Here is a 22,528-nt window from a genome sequence, read left to right as displayed (position 1 = left end):
TTGCCTTAGAGCCATTAGGGCCACTGTCCTTTTGGTTAAGAGCACCAAGAAAATTATTGTGGGATCCCCTTTAACCATCTTTGTACCTCATGCAGTAGAAGCCTTCCTGAGTTCTCATCACACTCAACATTTCTCAGTCAGCTGCCTCACCTCCTATGAAGGCCTTTTGTTAACTGCTCCTCACATAACTCTATTATGCTCTAATAACTTTTAACCCTGATACTCTTTTCCCCTCCAATACATATGAGAGACTTCAGAGCCAAACTCTGAGTTTTGCTTCTTTTTCAGATGAAAAGTATGATAAAATGAGTGGACCTAGGTTCCAGCAACTGTAAAGGGAGATCTAGGATATTTAAAGCATGGTTTTGCAATCGCACAGACCTGGTACAAACCCCAGTTGCATCATTTATTGACTCTGTGGTCTTGGGGAAGTCACTTCCTCTCTCCAGGCTTCAGTTTTCTCTTTTAGGAGGTGGAGATAAGCCGACAAGTTGGCAGATAGCACAAGCCAGCCCCAGGTCAGGGGGATACCCGAGAGTCACAGGGAAGTTGGCAGATCAGAGAAACTAGCCCTGTGGCTACCAGAAGAGGGCCAGGCTGGGGTGTGGACAATGGCAGCCCAGAGCAGAATAGGACACAGCCCCATCAGAGTTTTCAGATAGATACACACTTTCTTCTTCCCCACCTTGCCCGGGGCAGACCTTGGCCAGCCCTATAGCTGTCACCATACTATTACTGCAGGCTGAGAAGGCACTGGCTGGGAGGGGGTGGCTTACAGCCTCTGGGTGGGGAGGAGGGTCAGAAACAAGTACAAGGCAGTGAACTAGCCTGTACCTTAGCTTCTCTTCCACCACTCCTCTTCGCCCTCCTGATACCTTAGGCACTAGGTTATGGCAACCATGGGTGGCAGCTTCTAGTAAGAGTCCTACCTGGATAGAGAGAGGTACAGGGAGGTTCTTCAGGGATGCAGATGTCTGCTCAGGACAGTATAAACCAGGAGGTATAGACTGTACACGAGAGTCTCCTTCTCAACTCACCAGGAAAAGTTCAAGCTACATTTGGGCTTTGCCCCCTCCCCCAGGCACTCAGTCCTGGCCCCAAAGAAACAGGAGCTCACAGGGGCAGATAAGAGACAGCTGAGGGACACACACCCAACAAGAGAAAGACAACATACAGGGCAACCTTATCCAGACACAGCAGAGTTCATGCACTAGGCAGGACAGGAAATGAAATACACATTTTAAGTATTATTCTAAAAAGGAAAAGAGAGGATTGGGGAAATATGAAGGAGGAACAAGAAGTCATACAGAAGAACCAACTATAGAGTCAGACATGAAAAACGTCATAGATGAAATAAAGACCTCAAAGGTTGGGATGAATAGCAGAGTGGATATAGCCAAAGAAAGACCAAATAAGCAAGTATTGATATTAAGATCAGGTTGAGAAAATCTCCTAAAAAGCATGAAGAAGGTATAGTTATTTTACATGGTACCCCAGTAAACACACACACACACACACACACACACACACACGCCCCTAAAACAAAAGTTTCATGAGAGGGTGTTATTGTCCACTGTATTCCATATATATATATAAAAAACATATATATATGACATATATATATGATATAAATTGATTTCACAATTCACTAATGGTCTTAAACTACAGTTTGAAACACAGGACTGGAGTCATACTCTTAGGCTCTCTTGCTAAGCATTACTTCTCTCCAGAGGAATGATTTCTTTGAATGGGGAGTTTGGGAGAAGACAGTAGGTATGCTCAACCCAGCTGCTCTGGGCTCTTCTGCCCTGCCCATCTGTAGAGATGGTGGGTCAGGATGCTCTCTGACTGCTCGGGAGGGGCCCGGCCCTGTAAGGTTTCTAGACAGTTTCTGTTCTCACTTCAGTGCCTACCCCTTTCTGACTATTTGGTGCCTCTGCCATACTGGCTGTTAATATTCTTAGTATAAAACTCCTGCCCTTGCTTGATGAGTTGAGTCACTGATCTGGTGGGTAGTCCATCTGTTTCAGGAGAAAGTATTAGCAAGTCTATTTCGGCCCCATGTCTAAGCCACTTTCTCCAATTCAGCATTTATTGACAACAAAGATGACATTTTTCTCTCCATTTGAACATCTTCTTTGTCTTCTCCATTAGTTCTAAACTTGGGGAGCAGAAGCATTCTTTATAAACCTGCTGTTATGGACCAAATGGTGGTATTCCCCCCAAAATACATTATGTTGATGCCCTAATCCCCAGTGTAATCGTAATGATAGTATTTGGAGGTGGTGCTCTTGGGACGTAATTAAATTTAAATGAGGTCAAGAGGGTGGGGCCCCACCATGGGATTAGCGTCCACATAAGAGGAAGAGAGGGCAGAGCTCGCTCTCTCTGCCACTTGAGGACACAGTGAGAAGGTGGCTGCCTGCAAGCCAAGAGGGCCCTAGCTAGGAACTGAATCTGCTGACACCTTGATCTTGGACTTCCTAGCCTCCAGAACTGTGAGAATTAAATTCTTATTGTTTTTCACCCAGTCTGTGGTATTTTGTTATGACTGCCCAAGAAGATTAAAACATCTGCTAAGATTTAGCAGTGTTGGGGCTTCCCTGGTGGTGCAGTGGTTAAGAATCCGCCTGCCAATGCAGGGAATATGGGTTCGAGCCCTGGTCCGGGAAGATCCCACATGCCGCGGATGCAACTAAGCCTGCGCGCCTAGAGCCTGTGCTCTGCAATTAGAGAAGCCACCGTAATTGAAGGCCGCACACTGCAAAGAAGAGTAGCCCCCACTCGCCACAACTAGAGAAAGCCCGTGTGCAACAACAGACCCAACGCAGCCAAAAATAAATTTGTTAAAAAAAAAAAAAAAGATTTAACAGTGTTAAATGGTGCCAGGAGGTCAAGCAAGATAAGAACTAAGATGCCACCAAGGGATTTACCAATAAGGGGTTTGTTAGAGACCCTGGTGAGAACAGCTTCTCTGGGTGGGTGGGTCAAAGAATAGGAAATGCACATTATCCCAAAGCAGGGCTAAAATGGAAAGGAGAGGTAGCAACCAGAGGCAGAGGAAACAGGAGAGATCTGAGCATACCGGGGGGTGACTAGGAAAAAGCCCAGAGTCCTCCCTGGTGTATAAGATGGCTTGAGGTGGTTTACAGTAAAAATATACCCATTCACCCCACAGTTCCTCACAGGGTCCTCCTCTTAAGTACCCCAGGCCCGTTTCTCCTGCTTTTCCTCCTTGTGTTACATCTGGAAACTTTGGCAGTCACTGGGGGTCACGGAGGACAAAGTGGTCAGGTCTAAACAGACTCCTGGACCTGCCTGCTTCATCAGGATGCCAAGAGACCGAAAGAGAGCAGAACCCCTGGGAAGCAGGCAGCAGCCAAGGCAGGGTATAGACTACTAACAGTCAGGGACCTGGGTTCCAGTCCTGCTTCTGCACTCCATAACCTGCCATCCCATAGAATTCCTCTCTGAACTCTTGAGGTATCTAGGAAACAGATCGCCTGGGTTTGAATGCAGGCTTCACCAAAGCACTACGGTGTGACTTGGGCCTCGGTTTCCCTTCTAAGAGGCACTGTTTTAAGGGGTAACCTAGAACAGCTGTGAGCTAACCCCTTGGCACACAGCAAGTGCTCGGTAGATGCCAGTATCACCGCCTCTTGTCCTACCCAGGCACAGCCTCTCACTCCACACCGCACCTCGCAGAGTGGGCGGGAGGTCCCTGCGCTCCAGCCCGCGCCCCCGCTCCGGCCGCCAGGGCGCGGGCGGCCTGTCGCGACAGCGGCGGTGCATTGTGGGGCTTGTAGTGCGGGGCTTGGTTGGGTGGGTGGGCGCGGCCGAGGCAGTTCGCAGCGGGGCCATCTTCTGCAGGCCGGCTGGCTCGGCCTGTGCAGCCGGCATCCGTGCCCCTCGCCCGGCCCGATGGCGCCGCGGCTGCTAAGCTCCTTGGTGCTGGCGCTGGGTGGCGCGGCGGCCGTGCTCGGTTCGGTGATCTTCATCCTCTGGAAGACCTACTTCGGCCGCGGACGGGAGCGGCGCTGGGACGGAGGCGAAGCCTGGTGGGGCACGGAGCCTGCCCGCCTTCCGGAGTGGGACGAATGGGACGTGAGTACCTGGAGGAGATCTGCGTCTCCGCGCGCGTAGCCGAGGGGTGTGACCGCCGCCCTGCGGGGCGGGAGCTTGACGCCGCAGGCCTCGCGCGGGTGGGCGCGCCTCGGGCGGCCGGGAGTCCCGGAACCGAGGAACGGGTGGGCGTTTGGGGGAGTGTGCTATGCTGCGCCGCCGTAGGCCTAGGGCTTCCTCCGGGGAGCCGGAGCCCGTCGGGCCAGTGCTGGGCCCAGCCCGCGCCCGCCCGGCGCCTGCGCAGTGCGCGCGGGCCGGGGGATGCCGGGAGAGGCCCTCCGCCCCCTCACCGGGCCCGCGCGGTTCATTTGCGCGTTATCCCGACTCGGTGGTTCCTTCCGCTGTGGGATGTGGGGATTGTCAGTCTGAGGAGGCTGACGCTCCGCGAGGGGTAGGAATTTGCTCGAGGTCACTCAGGAAAAACCTGAAGAATGGGTCTTGGGATTCAGGACTCCATAGGCTCCGCTCGTCCCTTTGCACCAGAGCGGGCCTGGCTGCTCCTTAACGGCGGCAGGGCGGGGATGGGCGCTTTGGGCCTTCGGTCTTCCCTGGGGAAGGGTGAGGCGGGAGGGTGCCGACCGCAGCCTGACCCGTGCCCCACAGCCCGAGGACGAGGCGGACGAGGAGCCGGCGCTGGAGGAGTTGGAGCAGCGCGAGGTGCTGGTGCTGGGGCTGGATGGCTCTGGGAAGAGCACGTTCCTGCGCGTGCTGGCCGGGAAGCCACCGCTGGAAGGCCACATTCCCACCTGGGGCTTCAACTCCGTGCGGCTGCCCACCAAGGACTTCGAGGTGGACCTGCTGGAGAGTGAGCAGACCTTCCCCCCCGCCCTCCCCCCACACTCCCGCTGTCTCCCCATCATCTCAGCTGAACCCAAGCCGTGGCTTTTTATCTAAGCAGGACACGCCCCTGTAGAAAGTCCTTCCCACGCCTCCCTGCGACACAGGATATAGTCCAAGCTCTATACTCTGGCTTGGTCGCCCCCTGTCCCTCACCCTTACTGCAGCCCACATGCCTAACACTGAGATACTAACAACTAAAGTTTCCAGTATGCCAAGCCCTTGACAGACATCACTTTAAAAACCCTCCCAACAACTCCGTAAAACCGGAAACAGTTACCACCTTCATTATAGGCCCAGAAAGTAAAATAATTTATCCAAGCTCATGCAGCTTGCCGGTCAGCTAATGCAGACTATCTGGCTCTGGGCTCTCGATGTTAAGCACCATGTACAGTGCTTGTTTCTGAAGGGTGCTTGCTGTTTTCTTTCTAATCTTCCGTGCTTTGCATGCACTGTTCCCCCAGTCCGGAAAGCCCTTCTTCCCTTGTTAAACTGCTGTTCATCCTTCAAGATTTAGGTCAAACATGATATCCCTCTGAAGCCTTCTCTGACCCCCAGGCTAGGTTAAGAGCTCCTCCTTCTGCTGCAGTGTTTGCCACATACCACCCTGTGTCCCTGACTAGGCATCTGGGGCACCAATAAATCTGATCCAGCTCTGGCCCCTAGGGCCCAGCCCCAATCAGGTACCTGGGAGAGCTTGCTGAGTGATCAGAGAGGGTCTGAGCATCCTCCTGCCCTCAGTGTTAGGCCTCTTGGGGTCCCAGGAGAGGATGGGAGAGAGGGTATTGAGAGCGCAGCAGTACTTAACCACCTGTGTCCAGCCACAGACTCAGTGGGGAGGGACGGGTAGCCTTCCTGCCAGCCAAAGGACTCAGACCATAAAGACTAGGTGGGTTTAGTTAAGTCCTAAAGTGGTGGGATCGGACTCTGAGGGCCTGGCTGTTGGCCTGAATGGGCCCAGTTCCTCTGGTCTCAGGGCCTTGCCTGCTAGCCTGCCCTGGCTACATCTTTTCTCCCTGACTGTAGCAAACGTTGACATTCACCTGAGATTTAGTCCTTTCAATGAGCTTTCCCTGTCTCCATCTCTTGTGCCAGGGACACAGAAAATTCAAGTGGGGGTTCTGCACTTGAGGCCCACTCTGTCTGGCAGAGACAGTATCCCCCTCCCTCCACCTTGGAAGAAGGGGTTTGGTGTTTTCATGTTACCCAGGGGTCTACCCTGTTAACATCCCAGGCTCAGTAAGGTCACCCAACCTGGATTCAAACCCAGATCTCCCATTCAAGTCCCGGGGCTTTCCCCTCCCACAGCACTCACTTCACTGTGGTCTCCTACAGCGCCTGGCCTGGAGCCCAGCTGAGAGCACTTTGTGCATTTTTGATGACTTTTCCCTTCCCCCCACCTCCTATACCCATTTTATTAGCTAGTTCTGTCAGCTTTATTCTCCAGTGGAGTCTGCGTCTGTTCACTTCTCCCCACCTCCATTTCTGCCTAATTGGTCCAAGCCATGGTCACCTGTCAGGACTACAACAGTCTCCTTGCTGGTCTTCCTGCTTCCACTTCTGTCCTCAATGTTGGACAGCGGTATCTTTCAGAAACCCGTATCAGATCATGTCATTCTTGCTTAAAATGTTTAAGGGGCTCCCCACAGACTCACTGTGGCTTTAAGGGCCCTGTGTGGTCCAGCCCTGGGCAGCCTTGCTGGTCATGGCTTCCTCCTCTCCCCTTCTGGCGGCGCCTCAGCCTTCTGTTTCTCGAACACATGGATCTTGCTCTGCCCACTGCCTATAATGCTTTTCTCTGCCTCATCTCATGACTAGCTCCTTCTCGTCATCCCGGACTTAGTTCACATGCTGCTTCCTTAGACCACCTTCCCAGACCAACCAGTCCAAAGCCACCAGCACATACAACCACCCCACCCCACCCCACCCCACCCCACCCCTTTCACTTTTTCTGTTTTACTTCCTTCCTTTGTGGAATGTGTTTATGTGTTACTGCTGTGTTGTTTCTGGTTACGGAGGGAGCTCCTTGAGAGCAGGGCCCCTGCCTGCCTTGCTCACCTCTGTATCTCCAGCACCCAGATCAGTGCTTGGCACCTAGTAAGCACTCAGTATATACTTGTTGAGTGCCTGCTATGTGCCAGGCATTGTGCTGAGGGCTTTGGGGGGATCCAGAGATAAATAGCTCTAACTCTCAAAGAGCTTAGAGCCCACAAGTGTCAGAAGTATAACCAGAAACACTAGGATGCAGGATGACCAGTGGGGACTTTGCAGAGGGACAGAGGGGAACAGCAATAACCCAGGTTGGGGGTGCACTTGGGCAGCCACTTGGTGGCACTGTTGAGTATGGTGTTTCCAAGGAAAGAAAATGGGGCGACTAGACTGAACAAGAGAAGCCGAATGGAGAATGGCTGTGCACAGGCAGGGCAGGGAGTCCTGGCTGCTGACCACAGCCGCCACTGACCCAGGAGGAAGCTAGAATTTGGGAGGAGGCAAGGCAGCCCAGGAGAAAGAACCAGAGAGTACTATTTATTGAGCATATACTATACACCAGTCCTGTGAAAGGTGCATTGCATGTGGTACCTTTGGGTTCTGCTGCAACCTGTTAGGTAAGTTCAGTGAGGAGGAGACTGATGCCCAGAGGTAGCGACCTGCGCAGGGAGACCTAGCTGTCAGAGCTGGAGCTAAACCCAGGTCTGATTGGCTCTGGAACCTGTGGACTTTCCCTTGCTCCTGGCCAGTGGAGCCTTGGAAGGCAGGAAGTGGGGTGGGGTCAGGTTATATGTAGAGAGCCAGGGCCCAGGGAGGCTCTGAGCTGGCCCCTGGCCTCTCCTCAGTCGGTGGCAGCCAGAATCTGCGCTTCTACTGGAAGGAGTTTGTGAATGAAGTGGACGTGCTGGTGTTCATGGTGGACTCGGCTGACCGGCTGCGGTTGCCCTGGGCCCGACAGGAGCTGCACAAGCTACTGGACAAGGACCCTGACCTGCCTGTCGTCATCGTGGCCAACAAGCAGGTGAGAGCCATGGGAGGCTGTCTTGATCCACAGATGCCTGGGCAGGGGCAGGGAGCACTGGAGAGGTATTTGGGCCCAGGCCCATGACCTGCAATGCTTAGCTGAGAAACTGTCCCCCACCTCTGCTACCTGTACTCTTTCCTCATTCCTAATCCTCATCCCCTCTCTGCCTTCCTCTTTGCCTGTCATTTGTCATCCTAGAGAAATGAGAAAAATTATTATTAAGTGTCCACTACTTCCCAGGTGTGGTTTCAAATAACATTTCATATTATGCTTCTGTTCACCCTACAAGATATGGGATACTCTTTCCATTTTACAGATGGGGAATCGGAAGCTCAGAGAAATTTTGTACACCTTGAAAATAGTAAAATTGGAATGTCTAACTCCAAAACCTGCACCTTTTCCACTCTTCTATGTCCGTATGATTTCTGACTCTAGATCAGAGAGCTACAGCTAGGAAGTGATAAGAAGTTGAACAGATTAAATAATAATAAGAACTAACATTTATTGTGTGCTTACAGCGTGCTAAGCACCCGGTAATCATGACCTCACTTGTCTTACAAAAACCCCACTTTAGGCCTTGCTGTTAGCCCAGAGTTACAGCTGGTATGTGGCAAAGCCAGGAGTTGAGCTTAGATCTTCCTCAAAGTTCCTGCTCTTCACTCTACCTCTCCCGGCCCAGCGACTCTCGGCATCGCACACTTAAGATGCCATTCTCTGCCACAGTATAGAGTCCTGTCATATTTCATGTGGCCTGTGCCCATGGTCCTGATAGCTGTGGGGCATGTTTCCAGCCTGGCTTGGAGAGAGGCTGTCCATCTTTGACCTCAGGTTCCCCCTGCCTATTAGGAAATACTTGACAGTCATTTATAAATAGGGTAACCATATGTCCTGGTCTGCCTGGGACAGCCCCCATTTATGCCTGTTGCTCTTGTATAACTATTAATAGTACCTACTTTGAGTCTCTGAAGTACCCCAGTTTGACATGGGGAGGGGGAAGGGTAAGCTGGGACAAAGTGAGAGAGTAGCAATGACATATAGTATACCAAATGTAAAATAGATAGCTAGTGGGAAGCAGCCACATAGCACAGGGAGATCAGCTCAGTGCTTTGTGTCCACCTAGAGGGATGGGATAGGGAGGGTGAGAGGGAGACGCAAGAGGGAGGGGATATGGGGATATATGTATACATATAGCTGATTCACTTTGTTATACAGCAGAAACTAACACAACATTGTAAAGCAATTAGACTCCAATAAAGACGTTAAAATAAATAAATTAATTAATTAAAATAAAAAGAAGTACCCCAGTTTGGACAGTAAATCACATCATCATCTTGTATATAAACTATAATTTATAGTGATTTTGAACCTACAGGAAATAACACCTGAGGTCCCAGCACTCTATGAATTGCTCCAAGAAGAATCATTTTAATCTTGGGCCAGGCTTGAAATTAAAATGTACCATCACCAGCCATGTTGTGTAGTGGCTTCTTTTTCTCGTCACCGGGTTTCTAGAAGTCTAGGGAAGGTAAGGCCCTTGTCTGGAAGTGACCCTACTGTAAGATCTCTCCACCATTAAGTTTAGGAAACTGAGCTAGGGTTCCTATAAAGGTTATAAACTTGGTCATCAAGCCAACCTGAGTTTGAAACCTGGCTCTGCCACTTATCACTGTTTCATTGGCTAAATGACTTCACCTCCCTGAGCTGATTTCCTCATCAGTTAAGTGTGGACTGTGAGAATTAAGTAAGATTAAGTGCCTATCGCAATGCCTGACTTAGAGGAAGTGCTCTTTCTTAGCACAGTGGCTGCGGGTAAGAATGACGGGGTGGAAAGAGATTGATACCAAGGAAAGTCAGAGATGAGGAAGAGTTTAGACCAAGTGGCCGTGAGAGAACTTAGGCCCCAGTGTTCCCCCAGGGAGCCAAAGAACAGTTTATTTCATAGATGACAAGGGTGGGTTGTTGGGAAACACTGTCAGTCCCTCCTGACATCTCTGTTTCATCCCAGGACCTGAGCGAGGCCATGAGTGTGGTGGAGCTGCAGCAGGAGCTGGGCCTTCAGGCTGTCGACAACCAGCGGGAAGTCTTCCTCTTGGCAGCCAGCATTGCCCCTGCAGGAGCCGGCTTTGAAAATCCTGGCACCGTGCACATCTGGAGACTGCTCCTGGAGCTTCTCTCCTAGGCTGGTACCCACCTGCTCACCAGCCAGCCCTGGGACCCCAGTTCTGCTCCTCCTGCTTCTTCATCCCCAGCCGGGGCCTGGGGCACAGGCTATGTGGCAGCACTTCCCTTCTCCCCTCCTCGCCCTCTCAAGAGCAGGGCCTGGGCAGGCCAGGAACCATATGGAAGCCTTCCTGGTGAGCTAGCCATGAGGCTGAAGCAGGGAGGCGGGTGAGGCTGAGGAGAGAACGGTGTCTTGCCCATTCTGGGCTGGGAGTGAATCCCACTTTCACCAGGGAAGGCAGCCTCGTCCTCTGACCTGTACAGTGAGCTGCTCAGCAGGCTTAGTTCTTCCCGCCCTGTAGATCCCAGTGGTTGAGGACCGGTGTAGGTGTCCAAAGTATGCCCAGTCTAGACCATTCCCTCCTGGTGACTTAACACCCCTCTAATGTGGGCAGGTTCTGGGCGGTACGCTGTGAGCTCAGACCCCGACTCCTGCATTATCCTGCAACCCCAGCTGGCTCATGGCCTTGTGCAATCCCTCCTTCTCTGGCCCCAGGGCCATCCTTTTTAAAGAGAAGTGATTTCTATGTTTTTTTTCTAACTTGGAGATGTATTTCCCAGCCATGAAGATAAGAAGCTCAAGGACGAACCTAGAGATCCTAACAAGGAGCTTTCTGAAACCTCCCTGCTTCCCCGAGGTTGAGGCCTGGCCCACCAGCCTCTTGACTACAGAGTAAGTGGTATTCACCCGCTAATCAGAAAAACTGAAAGCTTCCCCCAGCCCCCCACCCCACCAAAATCTGGAGACAGAAGCTGCTGCTCTTACACTAACTGTGCCAATGCCCATGTTTACATAAGTCTGGGGAAGGAAGGAGCCTGCCTGTGCCCCTGGGAAGAAGACTGTCAGCGGAGCAGGATGTTGACCTCCAAACTGCATTTAATTATTTATTTATTTATAAAAGGAACAGGCCAAAGTTTAGGCTCTGTTTCTAGGTGCTGTTATTAAAACCCCAGAAGATTGTCATGGAAAATTTGGATCTTTGAGGAAAATAACTGGAATCATGAATGACAGTGTGGTAAGCTACATGTTTCATTGGAGACAGAGCTTGCACTCCCCTGACCCTCTGTGGCTGTAATTGATGTCATAATACTTCACGATGATCCATATGAACTTGAACTCCACCACTTGGCCCAGCAGTCAAAGGGACACAAACTGTGTAGGTAACATGACTCTGGGAAAGGCAATTTCATCATAGTTATCCAAATAAAAAGAAATGAGAATTAGCAGACCAACCAACAGGGTAGCCTTGGGTACATCACTCAGCCTTTCTAGACCTGCTGATTGCCCAGCTAAGGCAAAGTTGGACAGAATTTCTGCTGTCCTCTCCAGTACACATTCCATAATTCTCCTGTTTCCAGTGATCAGCCAGTTTAAGGACTGTCTCTGTACTGACACTTCTCTTTAGTGCAGGCAAAAGAAGGAGTCTTTTGTCAGGGGCCACTGAACTGTCACCTCCACAAATGGGCCTTTTTTTCAAGGAGATATCCAACTCAGTTTGCTTTTTAATTGAGAATAGAGATTATGTGCCTTTGTTTCATTTGACATTTACTCAGTGTGCTGTAGTTCCATGCTGTGGCCGGTGCAAGAGGGGCAGGCCAGGAAGGTGGGCTGTAGGTGTCTCAGAATAGAATCACTTTCTTTGAAATTCTGATTAACTTTCTGCTTTAAGAAGTGATTTGACTGATTTTATTAAATATTTCGGGAATGAGTTGGGTTTTAGAGTAGCCTTTGAAGCTCTGCTGACGCCTTTCATTTCGCCATTAGAAGGTTGAGAGGCTTTACTTCTCTGTTCTATGAACTCCACCTCGTCCTCTAGTACTTAAAAGTTACCTTTGGAGCCAGCATTGTTGAGGGGGGCACCCTTTTCTACTAATTAAGATCTGCCTTTGGTCTAATGAGTATCACTATGTAGTACAGTTTTTAAAGTCCCCACTGTGGGGAGGTGAACTTGAGTAGAGTTTAACTATGTGTACTTTAGCAACTTTCAAAGACCACTCTCAGAACTGACAGGTCCCAGTGGCACACCAGAAGACACCACTGAGGAGCACTGAAGGTCCAGGGTGCCACCCCCTGGTGCTTGCACAGAGTGTATAAACGTCCTGTTGGCCTGTGGCGGTGCCTCGCGTGTGGAGCTGCTGGCCTGTCCTGGCTGGGTGGCAAACAGTACTCATCTGCTCCAGTTCCTACCAGGACCAGATTGGGCAAAGTGGGGAAAGGCCTTTCTTAAGAACAGCTAACTGCCTGGCCTTGTGGTGCTCTTACCTAGTTGTTCCTGAATGTGACTTTGGTTCTGGAGCCCAGATGACTGCTTTAGGGAACCAGTCATTACCTGGAGCTGTTCATCTCAAAGTGAGGTTCCTGACTAGTCTGGGTGACGCTGTGTTCCCCCTACTGCCCTGACTCTACCTGAGCTTGGGAATAGGGAGTGAATGGCTGGGCAGCTCTCATATTCTAATGAAGACCATACAGTGCCCACTTCACATGGGAAGGAAGTTTCTGCACCTACTTGCTGGTTGAACCTATGCCTGGATCACTTACCCTGGCTCTAGGGGCTTCTGTTCTTAAGAGTTATTTAAATTAAACCATGGCTTCTGACCTGCTGCTATCCCTCTGAAGAGAGGCCAGCCTGGCCCAGAGCTTGGACATGTGGATGGTCTAGGCAAGAGGGATCCTGAGGCTGCTGGGACCATCACCTTGGACTGGCCGCCTATTCTAAGAAGCCTCCTCTGGCACTTCTTGGCGCCCAGAACTGCCCGTTGCAGGCTTGCGCTGACACGTTGGTATCCAGCTCTAAGGACTGGGGAGGAGGTAAAGTTGGTCCATCATGGCCTCCCGATCCTCCGCAGAGAAATGCTAATGAAAAATCTCACAACTCTAGCCTGTCTGAATGAAACCCCAGGTTCTCCAGAAAAATGTTTCCACTTGCCTTTGGGAATCATTTTGTTCGTATGCTAGTTTAGTAGCAACTGCCAGCATCTTGAACCAGCTGCTAAAACTCGCCTGTGGTTTCCATCGTCGTCCTCATCCTGCCCCAGACCTCAGACCTGGGCAGTCTGAGCAGCCTGCCTCTCACCTTTGCTGTGTGCTCCCACATCCTCTAAGTCCTTTCTAGTAACTGAAAAGGGGAACCTCCAAGTTTTCCCGCTGCCTCCAGGAGGTGGGCCCATTAAGGGACAAGGGGAAGACTGCCATCAAAGATTTGAAGTAAAGGAGCCTTGCTGTCCCAGCCCGTGCCCTGTGAACACGGACCCACGAACTGCATAAAATGGAGTGTGGTGGCTGTTTGAGGTATACAATAAACGCCAAAAATTCGGATATGGTTTCACATAAATTCTGATTTTGAGGAACGTGTGCTTGGTGCTTATAGTTCCAGTGAGGGGCAGCTCTGGAGGGTGGTCCCAGAACACTTCCTGTGACACAGCGTGTCAAACAGCAAGTTCCAGTCCCCTAGCCCTTCAGTCCACATGGGGGTGGACGGTTAAGGAACATCAGCTTTGGCCTAATTCAGTACTTTTGGGGAGGAACCCAAACCCTTTCTTGGGAGGAGTTCTAGCTGTCGGGGCCAGAGCTAGGCGTGGAAATGGGAGCGAGAGCATCTTTTGAGTGCCTCCATGCCAGAGGTCAGAATGCAGGTGGCGCCATTCCACAAGCATTCCCCCAGTACCTGCCTTGGGCTGGGCTCTGGGATTCCCAGACAAGGTCCCTGCACTCAAGCCCAGTCTGGTAGAGAATGTCAACCAGACTAAAAGGTAGTTATGACTGTGATAGGCACTGCTACAGGAAGTCTGGGGCATGGGAACTCCAGCCTGGGGGTAGAGGAAGGTGGTATGGAAGGTTTCCTAAAGCTGGCACCTGAACTGGGTGAAGAAACAAGGTTAAGGGCCCAGCCTGGTCAAAGGCATGAATTTGGAATGCTGTGAAGGGCAGAAGTTAGGAGGCCAAATCACGAAGGCCCCCAGGAGCTCTGCTGCAGACTCAAATCATAAAGGCTGTGCTCGAGGTGTTCACAATGGCCAGTCACTGCTGGAGTCTAGCAGGCCGGATCTGATGGGGGGTGGTTTCTGTCTAGTTTCCAGCCTGCCTTAATGGTGTGGGACGGGTGGGCTGCCTTCAGGGTCCAAAGAGAAGGTCAGCAAGAGAAAGTCTAGGCTTAGTCATCGTGCAGACTTGACTTCAAACCCCACGTTAACGCCTCTCAAGCCTGTTTCCTTTCCTGCAACATGAAGATACCACACAACCTTACAGGGTTTTATGTGAAATGTTCTATGTAAAAACATAAGCCCTTCTTTTCAAGAGCAGTGAGGAGAGACAAATTTTACGTGCTTTAAGGAGAAAGCTTAGGAACAGAGGTTTTCTGTATTATTAATAGCTGAGGATAACGTATCAAGACAAGAAAATGCCCAGCACCCACCCCACAGCTTGTCTGTGATCCTGCTATATACCAGTCGTGCCACCGAATTAGGCAGGCCTGGCCCCAAGGAATGGCCATGCAGTGTGTAGCCCAGTGCTTGGCACACAGCACAGTGGTATTCAGCAGTCCCCAGATGGTCTCAGAAAGCAGGTTTGGGGGCCTCAGACTCCCTTCAGGAAAGACAAGTAGCAAAGGCAGGTCACTTGAAGACAGACCAGGAGGCAGCTATACAGCTCCTTACCCTCTGGCACTTGAGCCACAGCTGGCCTCAGACCAGGGCCATGGAGAACCGGTCCACCAGCCCCCAGCCTGGGGTGAGGCAAGCACTGGAAGCCCCTCCCAAGCAGCCCAGGGTTCCCAGCAGGCTTCTGTAGAAGCGTTAGTGGAACTGCTATGCAGGAAACCAAGGCAGAGAGCAGTGGAACCAGAACAGGGGAGAAGAGGAGGGAGGCTGTGCCTAGAAGGGCATGTGAATATGGAGCAAAAAGGGCTGAATGGCCTCTTTACCTTGGCTGAGTAGGTTTTTGCAGGGGCAGCCCCAGGGCTTGGCTGGGAGGGGCAAATGCAAAACCATCAGAGAAGTAAAATACTGTATTTTATTGTACACAGACTACATTCAAACAAACCACCCACTCTGAAAACAGCAGGTTCTGGCTTTTCCCAGAGACTCCAGAAGAACATAAATTGAAGCCTCTGGGAGACAGTGCCTTCCCCAAAGGGAAGTGTGAGAGATTTTGTGTGTGTGTGTGTATGTGTGTGCTGTAACCTTTTGATTCCATTGGGTTTGGCTAGCCTCATCTGTAGCCGCACACCTCTCCTTGCCTTAAACCCTGGCTCCAGCTTCTCTGGTCCAGGAGGAAGTCTCAACCTGGGGCAGGTGTAAACCAGTCACTCAACCTCCATCTTATTCTTCTGCAAAGAATCGACAAAGGCTTGCCACTCTGCTGGGTAAAAACGCTTATAGACGTTGATCTTATTCCGAATCTGTTTTGGGGTATCTTGATAGTAATTCTTCTCATCCCGGGCCATAGCCTAAGAAGAGAGAAGGGCCACTTGAAGAAGGCTGGACAGGCAAGGTTCAAATCCTAGCCCTGAGTTGGGCAAGCTACTTCCCATCCCTGAGGTTCAGATTCCTCACCTCAAAAGCCATAGTGTATGTGGGGAAATGCCCTCAGGGACTAGGCAGGAGCTGGGACCAGCTGAGTAGCTCATTCTTCATCCATCGCCAACTGATCCCACCTGGGCACGGGGGTTCATTGTACCCAGATCTTTCAATTTTTCAAAGAAGCCAAAAATAAGGACTTTTATTTGAAACCTCCGATAATTAAAATGGCAACTACAGTTAACCCTTGAACAACACAGATGTGAACTGCATGGGTCAACTTATACACGGATATTTTCCAGTAGTAAATACTACAGCACTACATGGTCCATGGTTGGTTGAATCCCTAGATGCGAGGAACCACAGACTTGGAGGACCAACTATAAATATAGACAGATTAACTCTCAAGCTGTTCAAGGGTCACCTGTAGTTCAAGTTGATTAATAAAAATACCATGCAAGCAAAACATATCAATGAGTGCGATATGAACCACAGGCCACTCAGTCTATCCAATTATAAGCATTCTGTCAATGGCATCCATTTCTTAGGGTCTCTCTTTCCTCTCTGTTTCCACTCAGTCTCAGGAAACAGGCAATAAGCAAGCATATCAGACCCTGAATGGTCCAGGGTACCTTCCCAAAGGGCCCAAGTGGTTCCTCCTGCCAGGCCTAAGCCACTCACCTTATAGTCCTCCCCATGGTTCTCCACCATGTAGCAAACATAGTCAATGAGATCCCGAGATAGCGTATTTCCTTTCTTTTCTGGAAGGCTGGCTTCTGCCTCCAGGTCTGGGTTGAGAGAAACCGAGAGACAGGGAATGAGGCTTTACTTCCTGCACAAGTTGAGCTGCTCAGTCAATTCCAAGCCACAAGAGTTGCTACACCAACCATCTGATGAGCTTTTCCATCTGCAAATTCAGTGCTAGAAACTTCTTTTTAGGCCCTCAGGTCCCAGACTCTGTCTATGGCACAAGCATCTATCAGTATGGCAATGAACTGAAAGGCAAGTCACCGCTCTTTGGGTCTCAGATGGGTGAAAGAAAGGCACCAAGCTAAAAATCTCTACTTAGTGCCAGGTCCTGGGGACAGAGATGAAGATGCATTGCCTGTCCACAGGACAGGGCTCCCTTCCAGCTCCAAAACTCTCTGAGAACCTCTTGAAGAGTTAATAACAATACGTGAAGTGGAAAGGTGTGAATAAATGAGACCTCGAGCTCTAAGAACTAGGGCCTGAGGCACCTCTCTGCTCCATGTGAGGGGAAAAGCCAAGCTCCAATAATGGCCTCACACCTAAAATAGCTAGGTAAATACTCCCCCATTCCTCATCTATGAAGGGAGAAAAATAGCTACCTCATGGAAATGAGGTAGTCAAATCTTATCCGGGGTTAGGTGCTAAAATTGCTTATAGTCAAAATTATCTTTGACTTGGTTGCCATGGGTTGTGGGGAGGGGAGAACAGGGCATTATTGTTTAATGAGTAAGGAGTTTCAGTCGTGCAAGATGAAAGTTCTGGAGTTCTGTTGCAAGACAATGTGAATATACTTAACACTACTGAGCTATACATTTTAAGATGATTAAGATGGTAAATTTTATGTGCTTTTTAACCACAATTAAAATTTTTTTTAATTAAAGAATTAAAAGTAAAATTTTTTAAGATTAGCTTTGACTGCAGAGAGTACACACGATTTTGTATATACAGTCCTGTGCAGTCAGTAACTCTTACAAGAATCATTAAAATAAACTACAGACAGGAACTCACAGAATTCTATATCAAATGTCTGGTCATTCAGATACTTTAAACTTTAGGAGAACTGTTAAATATCACAGACAGGAAAGAGGAAGGATGGGTAGAATATTCCAGAGTATTCCTGCTTCCCTGCAGAATTTACCCTATTCTGTTTTAATATTCAGTCTCTATAGCCTTAATATACATAAAATTGGATTTATCACTGGAAAGATTACATGGTGGAATCTTTAAAAAAATCTGTTCATCCTTAATCTCATGAGAAGCTGAATGTGTGCCTGAGACTTACCGTTTTCTCTTCTATCCTCTCAGGCACTAGTTACATCCTCCCTGAACATCTCTGACCTCCCTTCACACACTGGAGCTTAGCCAGTAGACTGAAAATGTCTCAGCCGGAACACAGTCCTAACTCTGCAAGCTGAGCCCTAGACCAGCTCACTTCTTCCCTCTGAACCTCAGTTTCTCCATCTGTAAAATGAGAACATCTGAGGGTCCTTTCCAGCTCTAACTGAGCAGGATGGTGACCTAGAGGAATGTGGCCCACACCCACCATTGAGCACATAGGGCTTCCGCATGAGCTCCTTAGGCCTCTCCTCCACGTCCACTCCCAGGGCCTTTACCTGCAGAGAACAGAGACCGTGAGACCAGTAGACACAGGAAAAGATCCTGGATGAGGGGAAATTCTAAAGGCTCCTGCCCGTCCCAACACAACTGCATTACCCACAAGGATCCCTCCACAAAGGCAAGAATAGATGACAAAAAGAACTAATGCCCTGGAAGCTTCGTGGTTCCCAAGAGGCTCAAGTAAGCAATTCATCTTTCTGTGCCTAACTATAAAATGGGCATAATACCCCTTGCCTGCCTCACTTAACTGTGCGGTTAGCAAATGAAACAATGCACGTGAAAGCACTTTATACTTTACAACGAGGAAGAGATGTCAGACATCTTCTCTTATGCAGAGGAGCAAGCTGACGGTGCTTGGCTATAGCTTCATAATTGTTCAAGAAACAGTAGTGCCATTTTCTTCTGGCATGAAGGGATAAAAAGAAACATGCCTGAAGGCAATGGGACAAATCCAATCAGCAAGCCCATTCATTAGGTTAACTATTTATTGAGCACTAGTCACATCCTAGGCACCACAGGATTTAGTAGTGAATGGAACACAGATTCTTGTCCCCAGGAGATTATGTTGGGGGAAGGAGGCACAGACAATAAACAAATATACAATATAATATACCATCAAGTATTTACAAGTGCCAATGAATTAAAATAAAGCAGGAAATAAGTTACTGAGTGAAAAGGGGTGCTATTTTTGAGAGCGGTCCAGAAAAAGAATTATTCCGGAGAAATTAGCCCTGGGAAAAACTACCCCTAGGGAAGCCTCAGACCAAGGACGATTGGATAACTGAGGAAAGGTGTAAGGAACAATAAGTAAAGATTCCAAACTCCTTATTAGGAAAGTTAAGGGCAGAAAAAGATAAATTCTGGAAAATATGGCTGAGATGCCAAGGGACCCAAACAGTTTAATTTCAGAGGAAAAAAAGTAAGTGCAGAAGGAAAGGGGAAGCTCCAACCCAGGTCCAATGTGTGCTGGGGGAGGGAGTATGAAGGGACCCTCAACCACAGTCAGTACAGCCTGGCCGAGTTGGCTGTGGGGAAGTCGCAAACCCAGGAAGGGAGTGAGGGAGGTAATAGGATTAAGTTCTGAAACCCAGCTAAGTATGGCGGGGGTGGGGGGCGGGGGGGAGCTGGAGGTGGAGGGCAAGGGCCGGGACCCTACCACGTCACTACCTTTCTCTTAAGAAGGGGCACTGCCCTGTTGGGGTCCATAGCCAAACCCATATCGGCCAGGTTCTGCCGCACCGATTTGGTCTGGTCCCAGGCATGTCGGATGTGGGAGCTACGGGAAAAGAGAGGGCGATCTAGTAACCATCATCTCGCCGGCTGTCCCGCCCGAGGCCCCCTGCCTTCTGAACCTTGGTCCCCTCACCATTCGATCCGCGGCGCTGCCTTCCGTCGAGCATTCCGGTTCAGACGCTTCCGGTTAACATTATAACCGAACTTCTGCCTCCGAGTCTTCCCCTTGACTTTAGGCATCGCGCTGACCCCAGCACGGGTAACTCAGACTCGGGGCCTCTCACTCCAAGTACCTCGTGTAGCGACTCCTTCCGGCTAGTGATCGCGTGGTTTCGCAGGCTTTGGGGAAATGTAGTCCTCCTCGCAGCGACAGCAGACTGATTACTACGACTCCCAGAGTGCCATGAGGGATTACACCTGCGTACAACACTGAGCAAAGTCCTTTTCCCCGCCTTCTTTGATGACCTCATCAGGAGGCGGGGTTTAGCGTCCGGATTTTCTCCTACGGCTGTAGCCTAAAACATGGCGACTCCTCGCCCTGTCACTCCGGAGGCACCCTTTGAACCATCGCAGCCCCCAGTCATTGAGGGCTTTAGCCCCAGTGTATACAGCACTTCGGAAAGCTTCAAGGAAAAGTTTCTTCGCAAGACCCGCGAGAACCCAATGGTACCCATAGGTAAGCAAGCGGGCGCTAAAGGTACTGTAGACCAAGAAGACAGTGATATAGAGGGGAATGAAATCGGGGAGGACCGGGGACGCCAGGTGGGGACCGGAATGAGAGTGGACCAGAGATGCAGCGAAGGGGCCGGGCGGTGAGGGGCTGGGCGGTGATTGGAGCAGGAGCTGGACGGGATGGGGCGCTGAGCTGGGGCCGATTCTGACTCGAAGGACCCCCGCTTCGGCCAGCCCCTCCCACCTCAGCTCCACCCCATACCCCCCTCTCCTCAGCTGCTGTTTAGAGATTTTGACCCTGGGGGCGGGAGCCCAAAGCGGGGAGGGTGCTTCCCACCTGCTTTGTCGCCTCTTCAGGCTGCCTGGGCACAGCGGCCGCCCTTACCTACGGCCTCTACTGCTTCCACCGGGGTCAGAGCCAGCGCTCCCAGCTCATGATGCGCACTCGAATCGCCGCCCAGGGCTTCACGGTCGTAGCCATCTTGATGGGTCTGGCTGCCTCCACTCTGAAATCTCGACCCTGAGTCGGTGGCCTGGCCTTGAAAGCTCCGCGGAGATCGTTCCCAGCTCCAGGAGCAACCACCGGTCCTGCCACTGGCATTATTCCCTCATCTCCCCTGACAAGCCCCTGTATCAGTGGGGGCAGAAGTGGCCAATTGTGTAACCGACAGATTTTTTTCAGAAATCTCAGGTTCGGTTCAGTTTGAGTGTTGCATACTTCTAGTTGTGCTGCACCTTCTCCACTCCCTACTTAATAAACTCTGATCCACTTGTAGTTTGGTGAATTCATTCCCAGTCTCACCCCCATGGTTTTTGGTCTTTGGTTTTAGGAGAAAACAGACTAAAGACTGCAGGGACTCTTAGAATTCCAATAGTCTACTGATTCTCAAACTTTCCTGGTAAGAATCACCCTGGGGTACTTATTAAAAGTAGAGAGTCTCTACAGTGATGTTATACGAAAAAAAAACAAAAAACAAAAAACTGATCTTTCCAACAGTTTTCAAACTTTCAGTAGAAAACCTTCCTTCATACGACGGCTGCCATGGTTCTGTCAGAGGCAGGGGGCTCTGCCCTCCACTTCTACTCCTGACCCCAATCCCACCTCCTGAGAGCACCTAAGGCTCCACTGATCTAGACCGTCTCAGCTTGGTTCTTGATGCATTTTACGGACCAGGAAACTGAGGCTTAGAGAAGCAGCCTGGTGTAACAGAAAGAGCATAAAGCACAATCCCAAAGCTTGCCAGTGGTTTGTGGCAGCACCTAGTGTTTTATGGCTAAGGAAAAAAGGAGGCTGGGGCCCTGAGCAAACTCTAGAAAGAGTCAACTCATGAGTTTCTCATTCATGTAAAGTCTCAAACAGGTGTTCCTAGTCTGCAGTCAGCCCTAAAGTGTTGATTTGGATTCAGGTTCCTTCTATCCGTGACTCCATCAGTTTCAACACCAGCTGAATGACTTAGGCCAGCTAAGTTTCTTGCCCCCACCATGGTCTTTCAGCTGTAAGACAGAGATTATAAATGTAAAGCAGTACATTGTGGTGACCCTTGGCCTCCACAAGGAACAGATATGAAGTGGTGAGGACTATGGCACTTCTAGAGAGGATGGCCACTATTTTTAACTGTTGGTGTTGTGGGCCCCCCCCAAAAAAAAGATTAGTTGAAGTCCTAACCCCAGTACCTCAGAATGTGACCTTATTTGGGAATAGGGTCTTTTCAGAGGTAATCAAGTTAAAATGAGGTCAGTAGGGTGGGCCCTAATCCAATATGACTGGTGACCTTATACATGGACACAGCGACAGACACGTATAGAGAGCAGGCGACGTGAAGATGAACTCAGGATTGTAGTAATGCTTGTACAAGGCAAGGAACACCCAGGAACACAGATCCTTCCCTAGTGCCTTTAGAGGGATCATGGCCCTGCTGACACCATGATTTCAGACTTACGACCTCCAGAACAGTGAGACAATAAATTTCTGTTGTTCTAAACCAGACGCTGTGGTATTTTGTTATGGCAGCTCTGGGAAACTAATACGGTTGGCAATTAAATATTTTTAAACATTGTTCAGATCACAATGGCTTGAACATAACCTGTTTGCAACTCTGTTGAAGGGGAAGGTGTTGTCACTGATTGTTTCTCCCAAATCCACAAAAGAGCACAGCTGAAAGAGGGAGAGGGTCCTGACCAATCCCAAGGAAGGGCTGTGGCAGAGGCTACCTTCACCAGCCCCTCACCCAGGCAAAGAGGGAGCCCCCACCGGGAACCTCTCGTCTTGCCTCTTCCCTCCAAGCTGCTTCCCCTCTGAGTGTCTGTGGCTATATGACAGACCAACAGAATCCCTATGTCACGGGTTTGTTCAAGGATCAGAAAGGATCAAGCTTGCAAAAGCATTCTGTGAGAGGTTGTCTTTCCTCCTGGGGCTGGAGGCAGCAGACATAGACAGATTGGGATGCCCTCTGCGAGCTGGGAGCTCCTGGGTTACCAGGGAAATAGCCCTACCTTCTCTCAAGCCCATGAAGCTGGGAAAGTTCTAAGTACAAACAGCCCTGACACCAG

General features: G+C 50.1%; 3 protein-coding genes across 7 annotated transcripts; 2 read left to right on the top strand and 1 right to left on the bottom strand.

Annotated features, from left to right (window-relative positions):
* Positions 1-2,721: 2,721 nt before the first annotated feature.
* ARL10 (ARF like GTPase 10) lies at positions 2,722-13,508 on the top strand. 5 transcript variants are annotated; one of them, XR_014262056.1, is made up of 5 exons: positions 4,127-4,513; positions 4,726-4,927; positions 7,794-7,969; positions 9,978-10,326; positions 10,754-13,508. XR_014262056.1 is itself a non-coding variant. In XM_082456575.1 (5 exons), exons 1-4 carry the CDS (start codon positions 4,271-4,273, stop codon positions 10,149-10,151), a joined length of 795 nt encoding a protein of 264 aa, XP_082312701.1. In that variant the 5' UTR covers positions 4,127-4,270; the 3' UTR covers positions 10,152-10,155; positions 10,754-13,508. The 5 variants fall into 5 exon arrangements, 3 of the variants coding, with proteins under 3 accessions (XP_082312702.1, XP_082312701.1, XP_082312700.1); XR_014262057.1 differs by having other exon boundaries at positions 9,978-10,865; positions 12,812-13,508; XM_082456575.1 differs by having other exon boundaries at positions 9,978-10,155.
* Positions 13,509-15,182: 1,674 nt separating this feature from the next.
* On the bottom strand, positions 15,183-19,827 carry NOP16 (NOP16 nucleolar protein). The gene is made up of 5 exons (XM_082456605.1): positions 19,440-19,827; positions 19,241-19,349; positions 18,000-18,069; positions 16,388-16,494; positions 15,183-15,636 (listed from the first exon to the last, which is right to left on the bottom strand). Exons 1-5 carry the CDS (start codon positions 19,544-19,546, stop codon positions 15,493-15,495), a joined length of 537 nt encoding a protein of 178 aa, XP_082312731.1. The 5' UTR covers positions 19,547-19,827; the 3' UTR covers positions 15,183-15,492.
* Positions 19,805-20,753, top strand: HIGD2A (HIG1 hypoxia inducible domain family member 2A). The gene is made up of 2 exons (XM_082456630.1): positions 19,805-19,982; positions 20,336-20,753. The coding sequence occupies exons 1-2, from the start codon at positions 19,829-19,831 to the stop codon at positions 20,500-20,502; spliced, it is 321 nt and encodes a 106-aa protein (XP_082312756.1). The 5' UTR covers positions 19,805-19,828; the 3' UTR covers positions 20,503-20,753.
* Positions 20,754-22,528: the final 1,775 nt, after the last annotated feature.

Source organism: Balaenoptera physalus (genome assembly GCF_965194825.1).
Source record: "Balaenoptera physalus genome assembly, chromosome: 3".
NCBI classification, from domain to species: Eukaryota; Metazoa; Chordata; class Mammalia; order Artiodactyla; family Balaenopteridae; genus Balaenoptera; species Balaenoptera physalus.
This window is presented reverse-complemented; position numbering and strand designations above follow the sequence as displayed.